At 42.0% G+C, this 24,147-nt stretch overlaps 1 protein-coding gene and 1 pseudogene across 1 annotated transcript in view; both read right to left on the bottom strand.

Annotated features, from left to right (window-relative positions):
* Positions 1–3,844: 3,844 nt before the first annotated feature.
* The window catches only part of LOC110040439 (uncharacterized), a 30,082-nt gene continuing 9,779 nt past the window's right edge, over positions 3,845–24,147 (bottom strand). The window contains exons 11-23 of the mRNA XM_020745678.2: positions 23,913–23,941; positions 21,244–21,290; positions 20,724–20,795; positions 20,292–20,359; positions 20,159–20,203; positions 19,510–19,647; positions 19,133–19,192; positions 17,417–18,389; positions 16,359–16,429; positions 15,558–15,855; positions 14,776–14,816; positions 5,859–6,026; positions 3,845–4,953 (exon numbers count right to left, since the gene is read on the bottom strand). Of these exons, the coding sequence (XP_020601337.2) occupies positions 4,312–4,953; positions 5,859–6,026; positions 14,776–14,816; positions 15,558–15,855; positions 16,359–16,429; positions 17,417–18,389; positions 19,133–19,192; positions 19,510–19,647; positions 20,159–20,203; positions 20,292–20,359; positions 20,724–20,795; positions 21,244–21,290; positions 23,913–23,941 (2,652 nt within the window). The 3' untranslated portion in view covers positions 3,845–4,311. The remainder of the gene's footprint in view (positions 4,954–5,858; positions 6,027–14,775; positions 14,817–15,557; positions 15,856–16,358; positions 16,430–17,416; positions 18,390–19,132; positions 19,193–19,509; positions 19,648–20,158; positions 20,204–20,291; positions 20,360–20,723; positions 20,796–21,243; positions 21,291–23,912; positions 23,942–24,147) is intronic.
* Positions 6,834–11,687, bottom strand: LOC110040441 (uncharacterized; annotated as a pseudogene).

A 24,147-nucleotide genomic window follows, 5' to 3' on the forward strand; every position in this document is an offset into this window, starting at 1 on the left:
CTCAGCGAGCACCATCCGACACGAAGAAGCTCGAGCATGCCAGAATTTTACTCCCCTTCATCAGAAAGCAAAAAGGATGGACTTTTCCGCAGGCATCACAAAACTAAAAGAAGCGGGTCAAAGTCGCGGAAGAGAGTTGCTGGGACTGTAACAACAGATTTAGAAATGCAAGAAGACGAAGAAACATTCAAACTACCCATAATATCAAGCGAATTCATTCCTTCAGCCAAGTGTGGCTCGGAAGACCAAAATGGCAACGAACTGGAAGCACTAAGCCAGTCTGTGGAGAACACGAAAATTCAACGCAAAACTTATCTACCTCGTATTAACAACTCCAATAACGGGGGTGTCTTCATGAAATCAAGATAAGGAAAGAAAAAAAACATACAGTGCGGACACAAGAATACGTAAGTGCTTATGTTACACATAAAAAAAAATCAAACAAATTGACCATTTTTTTGGTTGTTTTGCTTACGTGACTCGGTGGCTCTTGCATGGCTGGATATAAAAACCATAGTGAAGTTTGAGTTTTGGAAAGCCACGCTGTGTAAATTTGTTTTATACAAAAGAATGGAAAACATCTGCTTGCAACTTTTTATTCTCCAACTGGGTTTGTGGATGATTTTTTGCGAAAACATTTACGCATTTTTAGGGCAAAATACACGCAAAATGTATCTGCGTGTATGCGATACATACAAACAGTAACGAGAAGATTGGGAAAAAAATATTGTACATATTTCTGTAAATAATACTCTTGTTTAGCTTTACAAAGATAATTTTTTTTTTGAGCCAAAATGTTTGCAACGTGTGTCCTACCAGTTTGCAGTTTGCTCTTTGCCTACAGCGTGCGAACTTCAACAACATAGAGTTAACATTAAAAGGAATTATTTCTGTAATAGATTAGCTTCGTCAGCAAATGTTTATCTTACGGAAAAGTAGGACATTTATTTACATTAAATGTAGAACTAAATTATGCATTTGCGAAGGAGTTTTGTAGTGATATTTTTAGCAAACGAAGATGTTGATGGGATTGCCAACTTTGCTCAGTTTATTTTCGTGTCCTAGATTTCAATCATTGACAAAATATGCCCATATCTCCTTTATCCTTATCAAAAGTCGCCCGCTTGCAACTGAACTCGGAGATTATCCCCAGTGTGTTGAGCCAAATGAATTGGCTTCTAATTTGCCGCCAACTTGGCAGAATATATGGCTAGCTTAGAGAATAGAATATTGAAAAAAAATTCCTAATTTATTTATTGGATTTTCAGGTAAATACCAGAAGCTATTATTCTGTCAAAGGGTTCACCGCACTGTGACTTGATTAATGCCAATTCACACATCCATGATACATTTTGATACAATTAGCATTAACCATACATTGTATACGTTAGTCCCTCTCAGACTTCATTCAAAAAGCCCGTGCACAATGCATTATATCTCGTTTTTCTTTTATTTCAATACTCTTCATTATGTCTTACAATAGGCCGGAGAAATCAAATACATCAAAGTACCTGTTGGTGAAATTTTTTCGATGACTGAATAATGATTTTCCAAAAAAAAATCGACCAAATACTCGTTCTGAGGCCAATGTTAACTTTCAATAATAGTTAAAATAGTTTCAGGCATTAACATTTTTCCCAACGTATTAATTTCTTGCATCAAATTGAGTCGCAGTCATTTCAAAGTAAGTATATTGAAAAAGCACTCGTTTCTTCCATCTATGGAACCATTCTGGGCGCCAGAGGCTCTGTTTATCTTACGCGCAATTTATTAATCCCCAGTTTAAGTCAAAGGTAATTATTTCTGATGCTCGAAATCAATAAAAGAAAGTAAAATCGATTGAGGAGCCGTCGAATCTAGCTCACATATGAGTCGACAAACACATTTTGACAAAACTTCGTTGGAAATCATTCTTCAAATATGTTTTCTTTAACTTAAGTAACTGATTAATTGAACTTGAATAAGCCGAAAAAATCAAAGGGAATTTAAAAAACCCCGACGATAAACTTCTTTATTGGATTTTCTTATTTTCTTTTGTTTGTTGTTTTCATCAGCCACGTACATTTCAACTTGCGATTTCGTTCTGTGTTTTTCGGGGGAAGGGAAATAAAAAATAACGCTTGATTGCAGGTTATGTACATTTAGGTTACACGGTGCAAATTTTCCATCAGAGCAAGGTAACTATCCCACTCATTTCTCGATACAATTGTGATTAAAAAACAGCTAAACATTATTTCAAGAAACCCTTACAACAACTAAGACATTGTCAACAAGCATCGTTTGCGATCAGTTTGAACGGAAGAATGACAATCTGTTAGCCGGAAATGGAAGAAAGTAACAAGGCTGGAACCTAACCTCGTACCAGTTCTCATTCGAATTCTGTTTGACGTGGGAGATCTGGGTTCTAGATTTGCTATTGAAACCCAGTACGTCTTGCTAGCTTTTCTCATTTGCCCGAAATATACATGCTGGATTACACTGCAATGCAAATGAGAACCGTTAAACGTACAAAGGGCTACTAGATTCAAATTCAGGCATCGTCTGATGCCTTCTTGGGTAATACTCTTTAAAAAAATAAAGAAATAAAATAAATAGGAATTTGAAGTTTCACATCCCACGGGAAGGCTCTTCCTCAACTGTTTCCAGATCGAGTCGGAATTTAGAAGTGTTGGTTTTTGAGGAGGGAGGAAAACCGGAAAACGCGCACAAAATGCTCGGAGCAAGGCCAGAACCAACAACAAACTCAACCCACTTATGACGCGGGGGCCGGGATTCGAACCCAGGCCACATTGGTGCGAGGCGAGTGCTCTAACGACGCCCCATTACTCTACTCAGTTGTATGAGTAGCGCTGGGGACTTGGGAAGACCCTAACGCCTGGGAAGACCCCAAGATACAACCGGGGCTAGTGAATAACGCCAACCGTACGTAAACTGGCTATCCGGTGGATAAGTGTCAAGAAAACAAACTTCGTTGTCCGGGCAGTGAATAGCCATTTATCCCCTGGATAGCGTTGTCCTTACCTTGAACAACTGGGGCCAGCATCACATACAGGATGCTGTTCATACTACAGAGGCCGTAGTCAGCCGTAGTTCAATTCTGGCTCACTGTCTCTGCCACGCTGCGTTCTCGTGAAGGAGGGTGTCTTTCTTCCAAGAGCATAGTGTTGCGTGAAAGAGAGGGCCATATTTGGGACTAGTTGCGAGTGCGGTATTGTATAACATGACGTGCACCATCTCTTAAATACATGTTCCTCAGAGAATAACCACTGTGACGTTTTCACCGGGATTCTGAGTTGTGTTTTCGGCAAGACTACCCTGGGTGTCAGAGGTTTCTCTTGCGCGGTTTTCGGTGTCGGTCATTCGACCGCCGAAGCGAAGCGAAGTATTTCCGTCCGCCGCGCGCGAGAAAAAACCTCTGGTACCCAGGGTAGGGCAAGACTGTCACAGTACCTCAGCCTGACCAGCTGCTGGTAGCTAGTTACAATGGATTATCCAGAGGAAGAGCTGAAACAATATGTATAGTCACCAACGTTCTCTTTTGCCTTTAAAATGAAACAGGCCCATGCAAATCCGAAAAAATCCTTTAGAAAAACACATTCGAAAAGACTTCCTAAGAGAAACGGCCTTAGAATCAGTACCTACGTTAATGGGACTCTTTCTGGATATTCTGGAAATAAGCAAACTCCGTGAGCAAGGCCAGAGACTGAGGACAAAAGACACAGAAGAAAATCCCCACGAAAGCCAACCTCGTTCCCAGGGTCTCTCTTTTTCTCAGAAAGACCCTGGGAACCAGGTTGGACAATAGCACGATAGAGACGGGCGAAAAAACAACGACGACGACGCATTACTAAGTCACGTCACATTTTAATTTAGCTAGTTCCTGACACAGAACACTACTATTACTACAAGAACATCACGCTTTAACATAACAAAAACATCGAGTATCTTGGACAGTAAAGCAGCCATACTGCGCCAATACTAGAGCTGTACTTTGCATACACTGCACCAATACAGCCGCCATATTGTGCCAATATAGGAACCATATTTTGCATGGATTTAGCCACCCTATTTGACACCCACAAAGCAGCAGCATTTTGCACCAACATGGCAAGCACGTTGCGTTAGCATTGCATCCGAATTGCCTCAAAAATGTCGAAGATTTTGTTAGCTTGTTTTTTCTGTGCTTAACTGTCCAAGGTACTCGGTTACTTCTATTTCAAATCGATTCCTTTAGCTTTGCAGCTACCATCGCAAGTCATTCCTTGTCCAAAACAATGGACTTTACTCGAGTCATTAAAATATCCATCCATTTTACGGATACTGTCCCCGCGAGTTGGCAGCGGAGTGCGGAGCTTGCGTCATGCTCGATGACACGTTTCCATGAAAGTTCACAAATTGCTGGTTGCCATGGTAGTAGTCCCCAGACCCTTTCCCAGCAGCGTGCTCGCTGCCGGTCATAAAAAACGCGTTAGAAGACGATCCAGTGGGCTGGGAGGCGTTTGGATACGCGTGTGCGCTGTGCACGGGCGCGCCTTGATTCTGGGCGTGTTGAGACTGCGCGCCGTACAGGAACTGGTCGTTGCGATGTTTTTGATATTTTTTGTTTTTGTAATGCGGTTTAGAGTTGCTGGCCCCTTGCTGCATGGGACCGCGAGGCGTCTGCTGGTTTGGCACCTGTGAATTGTACCCGCCCATGTGTATATTCTTGCCCTGGTACCCTGTCATCGACCGCGCTGCCCGCCACGTGGGATGATGCTGATTAGGCACAAACGGTGGGGCCTGGTGTAGAGGGATGGGCTGCTGTTGTTGTGGTTGTTGTTGTTGTTGTTGCTGCTGTGGTTGTTGTTGTTGTTGTTGTTGTGTTAGACCCGGACTGCTCCTGTCTATCGAGTTTCGCTCAGTGAAACTTGCGTTGTCTTGCATTACTGGTGGGATTTGAGCCGGGTGATAGGCCTGAACGGACGACATAAAATATAGACAAAAAAATAAATAAATAAAATGACAAAAATGTTCCCTGACCATTCATTTTCGAAGGTAGATAAACATGGCCGGCGCCCAAACCCATTTCAATCTTTCTCCGGCAATCTTAACCCCTTTAGGTTTTTCCTTTGTTATCGATCTGTTGCTTTCATGACCAGCTACATAGCAACAAACAGGCACGATCTTGTGCTTGGGCAAACTGCTTGGTGAAACTCCTTTTCTGAAGACCCGTCCACCCTAATGCGTTTTCACCTTTAAAGCGCACATTTTTTGATGGGATTTCGCCCACCCTCCACACTAAAAAGATCGAAAACGCTCATCTTTTTCATCTAAAATGCATACATATTCAAACGCCGTCCAGAGTAAAGACTTTTGAAAAGGGAGCCTTTGGAAAACGCTAGCAAATGATGGTTGTGGTATTTTCTCACAACGTATCAGTGTGTTAGTGCAGAAGAGGAAACACTTCGAAAACGGTAGTGCGGACGTGAAGCTTCCATGCATTTTCAGTACGAAAACGCATCATTTCCGCAGTAACATTGTGGCTGTGTATCAAACCAGTCCTCGTGCAAAACTTTTCATATTAAAGTGAGCCTGTAGGAGGGGGGGGGGGGGGGGGGGAAGACACATTTCCATTAAATGGTTTCGCACAAAGACTTTGTTTTGACAAGGAGGCAACTCGGAAATGGCCTAAAAAAATGTAAATGTGAATCTTATTTATAGTGGTCATGCACTTAGCTATACAAGCACTAAGCTTAGCTAGTTTACAGGCATGCCACTGAAACAAAGGAAACAAATATTTCAATCAACGGGGAATGCACGCGCACGCAAAACCCATTCACACACGCGCACCGGCGCAGAGACAGGCGACGTTTGTTTACCTGCATCTGCTGCTGGTAGATCATTTGCGGCACTGCAGGAGATAGTTGCTGACCCATAGACACCGCAGGATGAGGTTGCAAGTGATCCTGGGTAGGCATCTGGTACATCGATGGATAATACATCATCTGCTGGTTCGCCCACTGCTGGTTGTTCAGTTGCACGTGGTACTGTGGCGAAAACATTGACAGTTAACAGTTTGTTAGCGTAACGAAATATCAAAAGCTTTATGGTCGTCGCAGGTGACGAGGCAGAAAAAATGATACAGTGGAACCCTGGGCCGGGTTGTCCAAAGCCCGATTAAGCTAACCCAGGATTAGCGACAGCTTTGGTTTAGTTTTGTAACTAGTAGTAGTCAAAGATTATCAGACTGCGTTCGACGCCACCATTTTGATACCATGAATGATTTCAGAAATATTATCAGTTACCTGACAGTTCAATTCTCCCATAATTTTTATGAATTAAACTAAACGGCACTTAAAATACATTACAACTAGTATTAATCAAAGATCACAGCAGTGCGTTCGCGCGCGTTCTTTGCATGTTTGGTCTACTTTGGTGGCATCCGAAACTAAGTTTGATCGATCGAATGACTGATGACGATCTGCATGTGAAGTTGCTTGCGGTAAAAGTGTTTTTAATTAAGTACTAACTTGTACTGCACAAACTATTTTCCAGGAAAGGCATTTGAACTGTTGGCGACACTTAGAATTCAATTTCAGATCGCCAACATTTGTAACAAAAATTTCTTGAAGAAATAAAGTTTTGACCCGCGACCCTGCAAGACAGCGCGTTGCCAAATGTTTTGCATTTGTTTACATTGCTCGAAGTTACATCTTGTTTTCACAAATGAAAAAGGTGAATTAACCATTCTAACCACAAAACACGGCCTTTTGGCGAGTTACACAACACAGAAAGTCTGTTTTCTGACAACCAATTATGGCCACAACGAATTTGCTGAGCTACAAATCGGAAAATTTATTTTTTGACCACAGATCGGAGGGTCATCATGGCCATTTGCCAAGCTACATGAAAGATTTGTTTCCTTACCAAACTAATGGCCATTTGCCGTCGCCGAGCTATACAACATTCCTTCCTGATAACGCAGGCTTTAGCTACTTGTTGTCGAAGGCTGTCCCATGGGTTCACCTGTAAGCGCCATCTTGGCAAATTTGGTGATGGAACACGTCGAAGAGAGAGCGTTAAGTACTGCACCACACCCCCCTAAGTGGTGGTACAGATATGTCGACGATAGCCATGTTTGCCTCGCCCGTGAGCATCTCACTAGATTTCACTCCCATCTCAACTCGATCAACCAGCACATCAAATTCACAGTCGAAGAAGAGAGTGATAGATCCATCGCATTCCTCGACACGAAGACAACTAGAAATACTGATGAATCAATTAAAACCAGTGTTTACAGAAAAGCAACCCATACCGCCAAGTATCTCCATTTCAACTCTCACCACCCTTTGCAACACAAACGCTCAGTGGCCAGAACCCTCCTTGACAGAGCAAAGAATATTCCGTCGACTGACGAAGACAAAAAGTCCGAAGTAAAACACGTGGTGGACGCACTCAAAACCAATGGTTACACGGACCAATTCTTAAAAAGCTGCCACGGAACCAAACCACCTAAAGCATTGAATCAGCCCCAAAATAATCAGCCACAAAGTCACAGAGGCTTTGTTACTTTGCCATATTCTCAAAGAATCTCTGAAAAATTTGCAAGAACTTTGGGACAATTCGACGTAAATGTTGCTCATAAACCCGTCAAGACGGTTGGTTCCATCCTGAAGAAACCGAAGGACAAATTCGATCAAGACCTGTCAACTGGTGTCCTGTATAAAATCAATTGTAAAAACTGTGAAAAACTTTACATCGGTAAAACATCCAGAGCACTGAGATCCAGAACAAAAGAACATAAAAGAGCCGTCCTCACATGCGACAAGAACTCTCTTTTGGCGCAACACTGTATGAAAAACAACCACAAATTTGATTTTAATAATGTCAAGGTCATAGACCGCTGTCCCTTGTGGTCGCGTCGATTGTTCTTAGAAGCGTGGCATTCCATTCGCGAACCGAACTCAATTAATGATCACGCGCATATTCCAGACATTAACAAAATGCTAAATTAATCCCTAGCGAGTTCCTCGCACTCTTAAAAACATCTCATTTACATTTAGACGCCGTTAACATTCATTTCATCACTGAAGAAGGTTATAGTATTTTAGCCGACACGTCTATTTTAAGATTTTTAAGGCAGTGACAACAACTTTTAAGATTTTATTAGCTTAACTTTGTTTATTTCCATTTTGTCGTGTGTCTATGTTTGTTTGTTTTGTATTCTTGACCGAAACATGTAAAATATCTCTTTTCTTTTTACCTGACTGTGTCGCATTTTTAACTCTTAGAATAAAGCTTTGTTGTTGCTATTGTTCTTCATGAAGACAAACTTGTCTTGAAGCTCAATCACGTTTTTCACACAATGAACACGTTCCATCGGTGGTATTCAAACTGGTAACAAACTACAGCAATGTGCCCGTCTGTAGTCACTGCCACTCCTGGCAAGAAAAAACTTATTCTCCCTGTGTGGATTTGAGTGCTGCGTAAATACTCGCCATCTTTGGTGTACATTTTAACACACAGACCATCATTTGTTACATCAGCGACGACGACATGTCCACTTGAATTGTGAAATGCAATTCTACTAAGAGAACAACAACAACCTTCGATTTTGAAAACAGAAATATGGTCGCCGAATTCACTGAATATGTGAACGCCATTTAAGTCCAACACCATGACACGACCATCACTAGCACATGTCAGATCCAATGCGTGCTCTCATAGTCTTTCTCCAAAAACTGCGAACAAATCGTCCATCATTCTCGTACACATTAATCACATTAACGATTCTGCACAAAACGCTGCCCTTACCATCGACTGTCACGCCATAGCGGCCACGGAATGAAGCGAGAGAATATAAAGTATGGTTAACATTTACAGAAAGCTTGTGAAGCAGTTCCGTGTTACAGTTCAACTTGTAGACAAAAATCTCGGATTCTTCACTTCCAGTCTCATGCATTTCGACCAGTACATAGAAGTTGTCGTTCGCGTCGGAGGCTACATCATGCAATTCACGTCGCTCTACATCTTGGTCGACATCATCAGGGAGATTGAAATGATCCATAGCCTTTCCTCTCCTGTCGAACACGTTTACGTTACGATCCCCACCGTCTGCTACAATAAACTGTTCCCTGGAATTTATAGCGAAACTGCACGGACATTCAAGCTTGTCCTCCATGTCACTCTCGTGACCAAATGACCATGGTGCAACAAAACAGTGCTCCATGTCCTGTTTACGAAGAAATTCAACTATCCTTGCGTCAAGCAACGGATCAACTTTTCCTTCTCCAGTATCAACTGTTGGCCACATCCAAAAAGGTTCCTCTTTACCGACTGCTTGCGTGACATCGAAGATGACACGATTCACGTGACAGACACTAGAAATGATCTTCCCGCGTGCATCTTTACCAAAAAAAGCCCTTACTGCCATGATGCCTTTCCTGAACTTCACATCGAAACTATTCTGTACTGCTGGCAGACAGTTTAGTTCCTTGATACTCTACACGTTGCTGTTGCGTCTGCAGGATGGTCTATTGTCTCTAGTATTGTCGCCATAATGCATCAGTCAATTCCAGCAATGCCCATCCCCCCCCCCCCCCCGCCCGGGCAACCGCGGGGCATTTGCTCACGTTGTCAGTCCCGGGGGTGGGGCATCCGCAATTTCATCGCGGCCCGGGAGCTGGGCATTTGCGTACCCCGGGGCGACCCCCGGGCATTCGACACACGTGTTTTGGAAAGTGCCATGGATGAGTCCATCGGGAAAGACGAAGCGTTTGTCGAACAATGGCTTGTCCGTCAGGGACTAGAGAAACTTGCAGATGTTTTTAAAGGTATGTTTTCTCAATTTGAGATATTTCTTCATTACTTGTAAGCATATAAATATAAGCGACAAGGTGAACTATATTTTGTTTATCACAAAAAGGTCACTGACGTGAACACGACTACTTCGTATTTCGCATTCAAAACTAGCCTGGCATTTTTTAAATTCATGAAAGAGGAGTTAAAATACTTAAGGTTTGCGAATTCAAATGATGCGATCTTCAAGACAGATCTTGCGAGCTTAAAATGCAATGCATCATCATTTAAAATGTCTTGATTCTTCACAGAAAAAGAAGCCTGCGATTACAGGCGCCTATCATCGCTCGCGGCTGGGGGCACGTCCGCCGCAATCCCAGCTATCCTCTAGCAAACTGTTAAAAACAAATATAAAGAAATAAATGCAATCAGAATCAACTAACACGCACTGTCGTTCTTGAAGTCTTACTGTTGCATTAAAATACTGAACAGTTGACCGTTTTATTCACTGATTAATTAAAAACCTGCGGAGGTGTTGGAAGGCGACGATCCCGGGGGCGGGGCATTTGCCCTCTTTCTTCGTTCCCACCCCGGGGCATTTAGACAGCTTATGCGTCCCCACCCCGGGGAATTTGCCCATTTTTTAAAAAAAATGCTAATGCCCGGGGGTTAGCCCGGGAGGGGGGGGGGGGGATGGGCACTGCTGGAATTGACTGATGCATAACTCGATATTCCATTGCCAGGATGCGGTCAGACGTCGTTAGGGCTTCATTTTTAAAAGCCCTTGTCGCTTCCCTGCGAGCTTCCTTGAAACTCTTCTTTGCGTTGGCAAGCGCCCTCGTAGCTGATTCATCCAGAACGGTGAGCTCCACGTTTCGCATTTCTTCAGCGAGAGCAAACACTTCAGCACAGGCGGCTTGTACAGATACCTCGCCGTTCTCACTTCTCGACCTTGCCTTATCAAACACTTCATACAGCAGCTCGATTCCTTCCTCAAAGAAGCTGACACTTGCTAACAGATCTTTCCTTGATATTCCATCCAACTTTGACTTGACATCGTCTAGTTCACGGACGATCAAGCTACGAAATCTTTGATCTGTTACATCACCTTCTCTCAGCCTCTCCACTGTCTTGTCTCTGCCTTTATTCACAAGCAAGCCAATAGTGACTTTGAAAACGGCAGTTACAATCGAACACAATATCCTCGAGGAAATGGCTTTCAAGGTTACTTTTCTTGTTCACTGCAGTGATGTTGGAAACAAAGAGTGCCTTGTTTGGGCAAGACACTGCTCTGAAGAACTGAAGTGACGTCACTACCAACGAGACCGCTCACGCGATCGCGAAATTACGACAGCGACAAAGTGAAAAGCGAAATCGACAACGGCACTGTAAACAGCGACTTCCGCCCGCTTGCAGCGTATTCGGGCAGAAGAAATTGTATTTTACAATAATAAAGTTTAGACGAAATCCGATTGGAAATCGAACAATTAAGCGGACAAAAATCTTGTACTAGAATAATCTTAGGTATTTTACAGTCCTTTTTACATTTTTTTAGAGAGCTAAAGATACAAATAGTTGGCCGAAATAACCCCGGAATTCAATTTTCCATGGGAACTCGAGAGAATAAATTTCAAACAAAGTTCAGAGAAATTGTGTAAACACAGGTAAAATTTCATCATCAGTTTCATTTCACCAGTGCTTTCAAGTGTTTCATACGAAGTTCAAAATTTGTTTTTGATCATTTGGTGATGTTAGAAATGATTTTTTTTCAAGACGATATTTAAAACAGTCGAACAGAAGTTTTCATACAAGGTTTTTGTCCACGTGTTACTCTAACTTCTGGAGGATTCCTTCGTAAACTTTCTGTCAACTTTGACAGTCTGCTTTGCTGTCTTGCTCTCTTCTCTCATCTTCTCTTCTTCTCATCTTTCATAACACGCCAAGCTTTTTGGTCACGCGCTCAAATGGTCTGTACACAGACGTTTTTGTTTTCTCCTGCGAGATTTTATTTCTTCGAGCCGGGGAAAGCGACGCCCCACCCCGTTGCATTTTACCGCGTGTATCCCACGCGCTAGCCTGCAGAACAGGGGGATTAGCAGGGCAGAGAGCAAAGCGCATGCGCCGGATTAATATTTCGCTACGCTTGCAATGTCGACGAGCTTCAAGAAGTTTCAAGACAAAATAGACGAGGACTCCACGCGAGGTTAGTGAGCGTTCTCCGAACGCAACTATGCGGTAAGGTTTTCCGATTATATCGTTTGTCATTCAGTTTTGAGTTAGAATAACTTCAAACTACACAAAACAAAAGCAGTGAAAAACATTTTCACAAAATATAAAAATATACTTCAGAGTTCTGTTAACTTTTAAGGGACCGTTCATTTTTTATGAGGGAGGGGGGGCTGGTGGGATTTGGGAAGCACCATTTAAAAATCGCATGACCTCCCCTCAGCTTACCAATTTTTTCACATGGCCCCCCCTTATAGCGGACATTTTTTGGGATGACCCCCCCCCCCAAAAAAAATTGAACAAACAATATTTAGATTTCAACTTTTTTAATATTTCTCTTTTATCCCCCTACTTCACGTTATTGTGCTCACTATGAAGACAATATTTACAATCTCTATACGACAGAGAGCTGTTGTTTAAAAAACAAATCAAAAGAAAGAGAAGTCAATTTTGGATCTGCTAGTTATGGCTCGCCCTGAGCGTGTGGCATTTGGCCTCTAATTGGCATCTTCCTCATCTGAATTGATGAATGCAAGAGTGACGTCACTTGAGTCATCTTCTCCCCCAGAGTCAATGGCATCACTGTCATACTCATCATTGTCACTTTCATCCGTTTCGCTGCTGTCAGCACTTGCCCTGTTGTCATTTTGTGTCAATGTCCTGGCATTTCTCAGTGTTGGTTGGCCAGCTCTGAGAGGACTCTTCTGCTGCAAGCATGAATGTCTTACAATTGCCTTTACTTTCTCACTCTTGCTACTTTTCAAATGCTGCTTCAGCCCATGGTGGTTTGAGTACTTGTTTAGTTCTGGAACACGTAGCTTTCTAAGCTTGGTTAGATCTTCGCACAACTCAGTCCAAGGAAAATCCTCCTCCCTACTTAACTTTGCCTTTTCTTCTGCTCTCTTTTTCCGTTTAAATTCCAGCACTTCAAGATGCTGAAGATAATCCACCACAAACTTCGATTTGACAATAAACTTATCTGCAAATAGAGCAACGCTCTCTGGGTCAGATAAAACCAGCCTGCCACTTCCATGCTCGTTCTTCTTTATATTGTTAATCCAATCGGGGAAAGAGCGCATTACTACATGAGCATCATGAAAGAGGCTCATTCCAAAATGCGCAATAATGGCGAAAGCGACGAGTCGTTTAAGAAAAGGTTTACAGCTGAACGATCCAGGCAGTTTGACATCTTACAAGCAAAAGAAGCTATTTTTCTAGGTGCGGATGGCTGTTCAGAAAGGGCGAGTGAGTTCTCCATGCAAGGGTACCAGTTGAAGCCCAGTGATGGAAGAAAACTGAACTTCTCCATCAAAGAGCACAGAGCAATGGTGGAAAAGTTGAATGTCATATTGAAAGATGTAAAGGAACAAGATTCCACACTCTTTCAGTCCAATGGGCTTGCTTTAAAGCAGGGCAAAGAATTTGCCCACAGTTTTAATGTAAAACAGATTAAATGTATAGAAGCTAAGTTGACGAAGGTCACGCAGGACATGGAAGCACTAGAAAATAAGAAGAGCAATTATAACAGCATATTCAAAGGCATACTCAAACAGCACATCAACAAAAGGAGAAGGAAAAAAGAAAACCGCAGAAAGTCAAATGAAAGAAAGAGGAAGCGGACTGAAAACAACGTCCAACGAGTTTATGGAATCTGTGTTGGAAACCCGCTAGGAAATGATCTTCCACAATGCCTTGTGTACCCTCCTAGAACGGCCGTCCCGGTAGAGTGTCTTAAAGTTGAGGATGTTGCCACGTCGATATTTAGAAGAGATGGGCCATACATCGCACAGCTCTTGGAAGGGAATTATTTCACCAATGCTGCAAGAAGCAGAATCACCACCAACCTTGAGCGGGAAGTCAGAGATTATGTTTACACCTTCATGTACCCTGAATGTACCCTGTACCCTCTGACGGAAAGCAGTGCTGCTTCTTGCAGCATTGGTGAAAGAGACTCCCATAGCAGCACAAGCGGCGACGAAGAACTCGACGACAGCGGAGATGAAGATGAGTGCCAGTGAAAGTTGCATTCGAAAATAACAGTGTTAAATACTTCTTTTCAGAAGCTACAAATGCTTTTTGTCGCTAAACTTTTTTTTAAAGCAGAAGAAAAGTTTGTAATAAATTTGTATCCTGCCTTCTATGTTTATTCTATAGCAATTTTTTTGATATTCAAACATTATGCCATTTTAAAGTTTTACTAAAATATTTCACGTGACCCCCCCTTTTTCCCTTATTTTTTTGGGATGGCCCCCCCTCGAAAGCCATTTTTTTTCGCATGGGCCCCCCCCCCAAAATCCCACCAGCCCCCCCTACCTTATAAAAAATGAACGGTCCCTAATCCTGGGTTACCGCTAACCGGCTTTCGAAAAACCCGGCTCTGTTTTTTAAGACAGCAAAGGAATCAAAATTCGGGGGCAAATCGAAGTGCTCAGTTGAGGTAAATCGGAGGAAAACGATTGGGTTTGGACTTGAGAAATCGAGGGACCGATAATCCACTGTATTGTTTTCTGGCCTCAGCAGGGAGGAAGGCTGTCTTTTTATACGGGGTTTAGGACTCCTTAACAGATTATCGTTTGGCCTTTTAACCATAGATTGTAATAAATAAAGCAACATTTATGCTGTACTGTTTGTCACCCACCTCACTTTCCCACCTCCCGAAAATCGCCCGCTGAAGGAATGAACTGATTAACATTCAGTTAAATTATGCTTATGATAACACAGCGTTCGCATGTTAAGCATAATACTTTGAATTCATAAATAGCCACTCGATACCTGGAATCCAAGATTGAAGAAATATCGAAGAGTATTCGGATCTGCAAAACAAACAATGCAGTAACCTGAGTATGTTTGGCAAAACAAAAGGATTTAAATTTGACAAATTTAAATTCGACAAGTAACTGCTCAACTGAACTCTAAACAGAGTGATACATCCACTTGTCTCCTAAATGTAAGTGTTTCGTCAGATACAACGAAATAATTTTATGATTTATTTTCTATTTCCGCCTTCCAAAACGACTCTCGAGCGTTGTCCTATCAATAAGTTAAGTAAAAATGATTAATAAAAGCTAAGCATGTCCGTCCCCTAGCTTACAAGACAAGCAGCTGAGGCACGGTCCACAAAACGCCGGAGGAATTTGAAAACGGAGGTTTCATTCTGAAAACAAGTCTAATGTTTTCCGTCCACACTACGCCGGAGGAATTTAAAAACGCAACAATTACCGGTCATTTTGGATTTGTGTTTGAGGAAAATTCGGTCAAGGAAATCACATGATTATCGAGATTACATCGTTTTCGAAAAGTTCCGTTTTCAAAATGTTTGCCGTCCACACTGTGAACGGCAAACAGTTCGAAAACGCCGGCTTTTCGGTTTCATGATGAAACCGAAAAGCCGGCGTTTTCAAATTCTTCAGGTTTGAAGAGCGTTTTCGAAAAGCTCCGTTTTCGAGACGGATTAGTGTGGACGGTAGACCTAACCTTAGAAATAAAGCTGCGTTTTCACATGCTCCGGCGTAGTGTGGACGAGGCTTATGATAAAGCAAGTCAGAGAGACGTACCTTCCGGCAGATCAGATCCATCACTTTCCACAGATATTCCTTGAGGCAGGCGGGGATGATTGGTCATGTTGGGAGGCGTTGTGTACAACACAGGAAGGTATGGTAACTGATACACGGTCTGGTGCTGCGTGACTGACGGGGAGCTAGACGGGGCAGATTCCGCTCCTTCGCTGCCTTGGCTGCTGTCCGAGGGGGTGAGGGTGGTGGTCTGTGATTTAGTGTTTGGATCGGGGGTGGGAGTGGAGTTTTTGGCGTTTGTCACGTCATCTTCGCTTGTGTTCTTGTCTGGTTTGTTACTCTGTGTACAGAACGGGACAGTGAGAATTAAAAGCCGGCCGCGTGAAAAAAAAGTGTCGCTTACCAATGAACTCACTGGACTACGGAAAGTACCCAAACCTCTGTAAATGTGACAGAACTATTTATTTGTGTAACGGTAAGAAAAAGTCTGCATCTGGCCATGTTTCCTATACCACCGCAGATTATTGGCCTGATTTCTGGAGCATGAAGCGGCTAGGAGTATTTCTAGTCCACGCAGGGTTACCCTCACTCTCCACCCCCACTAACCACCCCCCACCCTCGTCCCTACTCCCAAACGGAAGGGGCACTTTGAGAGCAATGTATCTCGCCCAAGAACACCACCGAATGACTATGGCCGGGACTCAAACCAGGACTACTCGATTCGGAGTCCAGTGCGTTAACAATCGAACTAGCCAGTTGTAAACTCGTTGACCAGACATTTTCACGTGAAAAACAAATATAAACACATGAATGCCAGAGTAATACAAAAGAGACAGTACTTACTGGCATACGAGGAATGGGCAAATTGTCTTGTGCAGTGTCTAAAGCTGGAGCTGGCTTCATCACTACTGAAACTACAAACAACGAAAGAACGAAACACAAAAATACCGTTAGGAACTGTTCCATAAAATGAAGGGGTCCAGCTTTGGGCAAAATCCCTTTAGGGTGGACTATCTAACGCAACAAATTATCGGAAAAGTTTAAATGATAAATGTCGCAGCTTAATCTATTGGCCCATTGGGAATTCTCCTTATTGACACCTCACCTTTATCTGAAACCCTGCTTGGCTAGAATAGAGTTCCATTCGGTTACAAAATCAGATGAGCGTGGCTCAGAAGTCTGATTTGTTAAGCACAAAATGTGAGAAAGAACAACGAAGTAGTTGAATGGCTTTTAGGATGTATGGCAAAACTGAAAAGGGGTCTACTGTTTTAACTGCCAGTGTCACGTTACAGTGCGCACAATAGCCTGTGTACAGCTGCCCACTCCCCTCAAAAAATGGGGCGGCTGTACACAGGCTACGCGCACAATTAACAAGTATTGTCCGAGGGCCCTTTCCATTCAACCAAAAGTTCCCAAAATTTCGAAACGGGGACAAATGGTACAGAAATTTCCCAGGAAAATTTCCAGAAAATCCGGAAATTGTTGAATTTCTGAAAAGCGAACCATTCAACCGAAAATTGCGGAAATTCTGGGAGCAAAGTCAAATGGAACAGAAATTTCCGGTAAGAAATTTCCGAACATTTGGTTATTGCTCGTCAGGTTGTCTTCTTTTGTAGACATCCCGAAAAATGCTGATCCATTCCCCACTAGAAATTTACCACAAATGCAAACCGGAAGTTTTGGTCGAATGGAAAGCGCCCTTAGTACTCAGGCATGTCGCGTAAATGAATGCTTAAAACAACAGAACCTTTTGAAAACAAAGTCTCAGTTTAAAATTCTGTAATAGTTACCATGGCGGATTTAATGTGTTTCACTGAATCTGCGTGCTCTTACAGACATACGTGTCGTATGGGACAAAAAAAAAAAAAAGAAGAAAAAAAGAAACAACAAAACCGTACCTAGTGTTGGAGGAGCAAGCACTTCCCTCTTTCCATCTTTACCAGCTAAATCCTTCGCTGTGCTCACGAGCACTTTAATCTCGCCTCCTTCCTTAACAGGCTCGGCAAATGTTACAGTCTTTTTCTCTGGAGAGGAAGTTGAAGTCCCTTCTCCAGCTAGAGCAGATTTGAGGTTTGGTACTTCCTTAGTGACCGAATCCTCCTTCCTCAACAATTTTATATCTTCCTTTTGTGTCTCCTCCTGCTCTTGGCTGTCCGCAGACTGCTGTGGCTTGCTGTTGAGGTTGGTCATACGAATCACGCCTCTTACACCTTGCGGCTTGACAGAAAGAGGCTCTTCTGATTTCTTCACTTCTGGTTGCATCTCTTTGACATTATTTTCTGGAGTTTTGTCCTGTGTTTTAAGTTCTTTACTCTCGGATGCTTCCTTCGCCCAAGCACCTCTCGGCTCGACAACATCCGTAAACTTTACTTCCTCGACATTAGACTTTGAAGAAATGCCTTTCACCTCACCCGAGGAAGACACATTTGGTGCTGATGGTTTGATCTCATTCAGATGACCTCCCTTTGATAATTCCACCTTCCCTTTCAACTGTTCCTTTTCTACAAACAAGGCCTGTCTTTGAGACTCGCTCTGCTCTTTTTTGCCCGTTTCCGGTGAAACATGGTTATTACTTGCGTCGAGAGATTCGACTTCACTGTTCGGAGTTGCCGGTGCTTTTACCTCTTTGGTCAGCGGTTTTTCCTTTTTAGCTTCCGGTTCTTTCTCTTCAGGTTTGGCTGTGTGGGACTGTTGATCGGTTGGTGAGGTAGGTACGCTTGGTGGTTTGTTCTCCGCTGTGCTCACGTGGTTTTCTTTGGATGGGACAGGCGGTTGCTTTCCTTGAGTGTTTTTCAAACGACTCCAAAATTCTGCAGGGCTTTGATCAGGTGCAGCTTCAGTGGAGGACGGCTTCTCTTCGGCCTGTTGAGTCTGTGAACAACATTTTAAAAACATTACTTGAAAAAATTTTGGACTTTAAAATAGACAAATTTCTATATATTAAAATTCAGCCTAAAACAATAGACCTCAGTACGAGGCTCTGGGGAATAACTACAGAGTTTGTAAAGTTTATTCCCCGGAGCCTCGTGCTCAGGCTGAATTTTAATATATCGCAATTGGTCTATTTCGGACGTTTAATTTCCGGACACTTATTTTCTCGTTTCGGATAATTTTCGGACGAAACTTTCGGAAACTTTGCATAAACATAGCGTAAGTATATTTACGCGTAAAAACACGAATTATAGTAGAATGAAACAACACCTGTGATTCAAATGAGAGTTTAACTGCTCCCTCAAGGTTTTACAGAAACACCGACGAGAAAATAGTGTCTCAACTAGAGTTCCTTCCAAAAGGAAACTAAGAGCTTTGGAGCTATTTAAAAGTTTAATACTGTACTGTAAATATTTCGGACGCTTAAAACTGGTTCAAGTAAAAATATGTAAAATTAAAATGTGCCAAATTAAACAATGCGAAAGGAATGCATGTCGGTTTGAGACAGCCGCAAGGGAACCGAGAGCATGGTATGACTTCCGCCCGAGCAGCTGCAAGAGAGAAGTTACATAACACTCAGTTCAAAGCTGCTTTGCACATGTTCCCACAGACAGCAAGTTCACCACAAAAGGAATTCACTTGTAATGATCACAACTGACAAATACTGTCAAGTTTAAACTTACCGGCAATGCTGGAAAAGCTGCTGGATCTTTTCCTTGTAATTCTGCAAGCTTGGCTTGTTCCTATGAAAAGAAATTGACCATTAATACTGTGAAAGACCTCCAGCTATAGGCCAAGCTGTGTGTATTTTCCCAAGAACATAAAACATCTTTTTGTACTGCTGGATGTTGGTTTCATAAGCTTTTTTGGAACCTTTCTTTATACCGCTTGTAAGACTTCCCCCCCCCCCCCCCTCCCCGGCAGATATATCCGTCCTCCCGTTTGTAAGCCCACCCAAAACCACTTTCTAATGTGAGTTGTACAAGCCCACGGCTTATAACCGGAATTTTAAGGTAACTATTGTACTGACGGATTACAGTAACTTGCTGTATATACTCACTGCAATCTGTTTAGCTTCCTCATCTTCCCTCTGCAGCTGTCTCTCGTCTCGTCCTCTGGAATAGCGGCCACGCCCTCTTCCCCTTCCAAACTTGTCACGTGGTCCTGGGCCAGTTCTTTGCCTAGGGAAGGACTCATCCTGAAATACGTGTGTAAAACAACATCAAAGTTAATGAAAAAAAAATAAAGACAAGTAAAGGGATAGTAGAAGTTCAGTTTATGATGAACAGAAGTTTGCACTGCAGACTTAGCACTCGCCCACTAGCTCAAGAGTAGCGTGCGAAGCAAGCGTTCCCTTAGGAAGAGCTTTTCTGCATTCTGGCCGCAGGTAAATTGGGGCCACGCGTAAATTAAAGCGAGAGCAAAAACTCAACGAAGCCGGGGGTGGTCTCACCACTCCCTGCTTCGTCTAATTTTTGCTCTCACTCCAATTTCAGATTGTGGAAAAGCCCTTTGTACAGGAACGCTTGCTTCGCAGGCTAGCTCAAGAGTCTAGCGAGTCATTAGTTAGTACTGGTTTCATCTCTGCATTACTGTGAAATAAGTCACTGCTTTTTCTTATCCCAGATCAGACCAAAGAAAGTCGTTACTTGTTTATCGTAAATGACTTCTCTCAACCACTCAACAAACATCTGTCAACTAGACTTTACCTGGAAACCCTTCCGAGCTGCTGTGTCCTCGCCATGTTCATCGCCCTAAGCAATAAACAAACAAATGAAATACATGTATTTATATGTTCACAAAACTGCATAGTACTACAAATAAAAGGGTTTGTTTTCTCACCTTGTAACCCCTTTGAGGTCTTCCTGGCATATTTCTTCTTCTTCCCCTTTTACCGTCGTCCCGTAACCCTATAGAGATCATTACAAGCATAAATTAGCTTGAACACGGCCTCTACAGTGTACCTGAACTTCTGTAACGGCCTTCATTGTGATGGTAGGAAGAACTCAACAGGTTATTTATCAATGATTACATCTTTGTGTTAGCATGATATCCACTGAACAAGCTAATATTGTGCCATTCCAGAAAATATCCACACTCCCCTACAGAAGGGATTGGAATTTCCTGGAGGGTGGGGTGGGTCTGTATGACCAAATATTTAAAGAATGTATGGAATTTCCAGAGGGCTGGGTTGGAGGGGTCCTTAGAAAAACTCTCTTCTGTGGGAGAGGTATGGATATTTTTTGGAACTACACATTTGCCACAAACATTCACCTTCATTTGTAGGGGGACCTCCCCCAGCTTCAGATTTCTTGTAGAAGCCTGACAAATCTCTGTAGTTTAACTCTGGAAATAAAATATAACACAAAAACATTTCTTTCAGGAAATGCAACATGACATTACTGTGATCTGCATCAAAGATGAATCAGTTCCATGGCCTGTTATCTACCATAAAGGCTACCAGTTTCAGAACCACGGAATGACAACCCCTGACGTGTGCTTTATTTCTTATTTTTATTATCTTCAGGATACCAAACAATTGACTGGTATTAATATGTGCCTGGCTTAATGGTGACCCATTATGCCAAGTAAAGTGGCATGCCCAAAATCACGAAACATGGACCCCAGCCAGACTCAAGTCTTGATCTCCTGTTCTACACAGGGTCCTGGCAACATGCTAAACATTAGGCCACCATTCTTAACAGCGCATATTGAGTTGAATTTACAACCGTACAAACATGACTAAAACAGGACAAGTTGTATCATGTGCAATAATGTTCATCAAATTTCTTACCTTGCTGGTTCTCAGTGGGCTTCAAGTTTTCAAGAGGAATCAGAAAGCTGACAGAAAAAAAATCACTCACATCATTGAAAACATAATATCCACAAGTACAATAATAATAATAATAATAATAATAATAATAATAATAATAATAATAATAATAATAATAATAATGCTCACACAAAATAATGAGAACACTACTTAAAACTGTCTGTTAGAAAGACAAATAGTATGATACTGTATAGTCAATTAATTTTGGCTGAGAATACGAAGCACTAGAGATAACCTTACAAAAGATAACCTTGCTACAATCCCAGACAAAAGACTTGGGACACGAAGCAAGTTCTCCCCTCCCCCCACTTTCAATGTTGATAATCAGGTGATTTTTCCCTTTTTTGTTGGAGAAAACGCGATATTTTCCAACATTGATTCGGGGGGAAGGGGGATACGTGATACAGCTCAAGTGTCCCAACTACTTTTGGCCGGGATTGTCTGAAAGAGATATGCGAGGAATTTTCCAATAAAGGTAACGCCAGCGATCGTCATGGCGTCACGATATTTTAGAATTTGATTTCGGCTTAATGACGTACACTTTGTTTCTGGAAATTGGACAGAACTTTTTTACGTTAATCTAGATTAAGGTTCGGTGCAGATATTCGTGGAATATAACCCGTAACCGCCTGTAGCAAAACGAAATTTGGGACTTGCTTCAAGCAAAATGGCATTTAAGGGAAGGTTAGAGCTCGTGTCTATTACTTAAGACATTTTCCAGGATTATCAATTCGCAAAATAGCAGATCTTTGTGTTGTTTAACAGAATAGTGTTAAATAAATTGACTTAAACCCAATGAAATGCTTATCGGTGTAGAGTAATCATATATATCACCATTACACGCGACATGACAGCTTCCGGGTTCCATGTGTTTTATGAACGCGCACGAATAACCACAACGGTTAACCACAACGGTTAACCATTTGAAAGTCAGCGTTTTGCAACCTAACCTTCCTTGTTCTTCCCAATTGGCAGAAGGTTCAAAAATTTCTCACTTCACATTATTTGAAATGCTGGATGGAAGCAATTTGATGGCAAAATAGTCGAGTTTGACACTTGAAATATGGTTAACCGTTTGCCGCAGATAATAAGTTAACTACGTAACTACCCCTTTTATTTCAATCGAACGGTTAACCATATAAACCTTCTCGGAAAGCTCTCTGTTGCCAGTTCTTGATCCCAGACAATGTTAAATGGTTTTTTGTAATCCCTATAAAGCGGAAAAAGGTATAATTCGAATGACACGTAGCAGTTTGGAACCAAAAAGTGTTACCAGAATGGTTAACCGTATGGGTTAATCGCGGCGGTTAACCCGGTGGCACTTCTGAAGCCGAAAACACACCTCGCTTTATACGCGTTCCGGTATTAGAGGGGAAAACGAAGAAAGACATGCATAATTTAACCGCATTTAGGTAGCAGCAACGCTTTATTGCTGTCCAAAGATTAACTCCGCGAAACGGCGAGAACAAGGCGAAAATATCCACTTGCCCGGCACCTACTGTTTCAACCGAATTTGCATCATTTCTGTTTCGCGCCAATCAACCACCCCTCTAAAGACGTAGACAAGGTCGTATTTTTCAGTGCAGGAAATAGAAACATCCTTTTTAAACACAACATCTTGTGCAAAGTTGCATTTTACGGGCAAGCAAGTGGGCCGTTTGCCCCTCAAGAGGCAACAGAAGGTCATGCCACGGACTTACCAATCGCCTACCGCAGAAGGTCATTTAGAAAGATGACTTTACGTTTCTTAGTGCCCGACCAGGTAAAACTTGTCATTGTATGTTGTTTCTTTTTAGTAGCGCTCGTTAGCTGTACCCGCGAGATGTTACAACTCCCCTCTTCTCCAAGCTTTGTTAGAGCGAGTGGTGTGACATTCTTTAAATTCTTCTTTCAGACAATCCCAGACAAAAGACTTGGGACACGAAGCAAGTTCTCCCCTCCCCCCACTTTCAATGTTGATAATCAGGTGATTTTTCCCTTTTTTGTTGGAGAAAACGCGATATTTTCCAACATTGATTCGGGGGGAAGGGGGATACGTGATACAGCTCAAGTGTCCCAACTACTTTTGGCCGGGATTGTAGGTACAGCACACATTTTGAGGAGGGTGCTATCAAGCTAAAAAACTGGCTATCCCTTAGTGCCCCAGGACCATGGTTTGGTCTCGGCCCTAAGGACTCTAAGCAAACATTACGTGAGGACGATAATAATAATAATAATAATAATAATAATAATAATAATAATAATAATAATAATAATAATAATAATAATAATAATAATAATAATAATAAGGTTCTTATTGCGCATTTAGAATTCTCAATGCGCTTACAATTGCATATGATTAAAAAAAAAAATAAAAACCTAACTAAACGAGGCAATTATTAAAATCTATGACTAGGTTAAAAACTATTACAAAAAAGAAATGTTTTAAGGTTCTTTTTAATAATCGCTATGCTCTCAGACTGTTTGATATAAAAAGGTAGGTCATTCCAAAGTTTCGTGGCATAAGAAGAGAAGGATCTTACAACAAGGGAACATATGTTGTCATGTACAAAAACGCAGTCTAAAAGACTAAGCCAGTCACAAAAAAGGTACAACATTCAAATACACTGCACTTATCAGGAAGTAAATACCATTTATTTCCAAGCTCTGGGATCTTCACCTGAAACAGTTAAAACCAAAGGTTAAAAACAAGTACACAGAAAATAATGAGAACACTACTTAAAACTGTCTGTTAGAAAGACAAATAGTATGATACTGTATAGTCAATTAATTTTGGCTGAGAATATGAAGCACTAGCAGGCAATCAAAACAAGTTCCTAAATTAATTCACACTGGTATCTTTCAAGTACATGTAGTTGTATATGT

Source organism: Orbicella faveolata, unplaced genomic scaffold (assembly GCF_042242905.1).
Source record: "Orbicella faveolata isolate gen_17 unplaced genomic scaffold, um_ofav_v1 contig_35, whole genome shotgun sequence".
Taxonomy (NCBI): Eukaryota; Metazoa; Cnidaria; class Anthozoa; order Scleractinia; family Merulinidae; genus Orbicella; species Orbicella faveolata.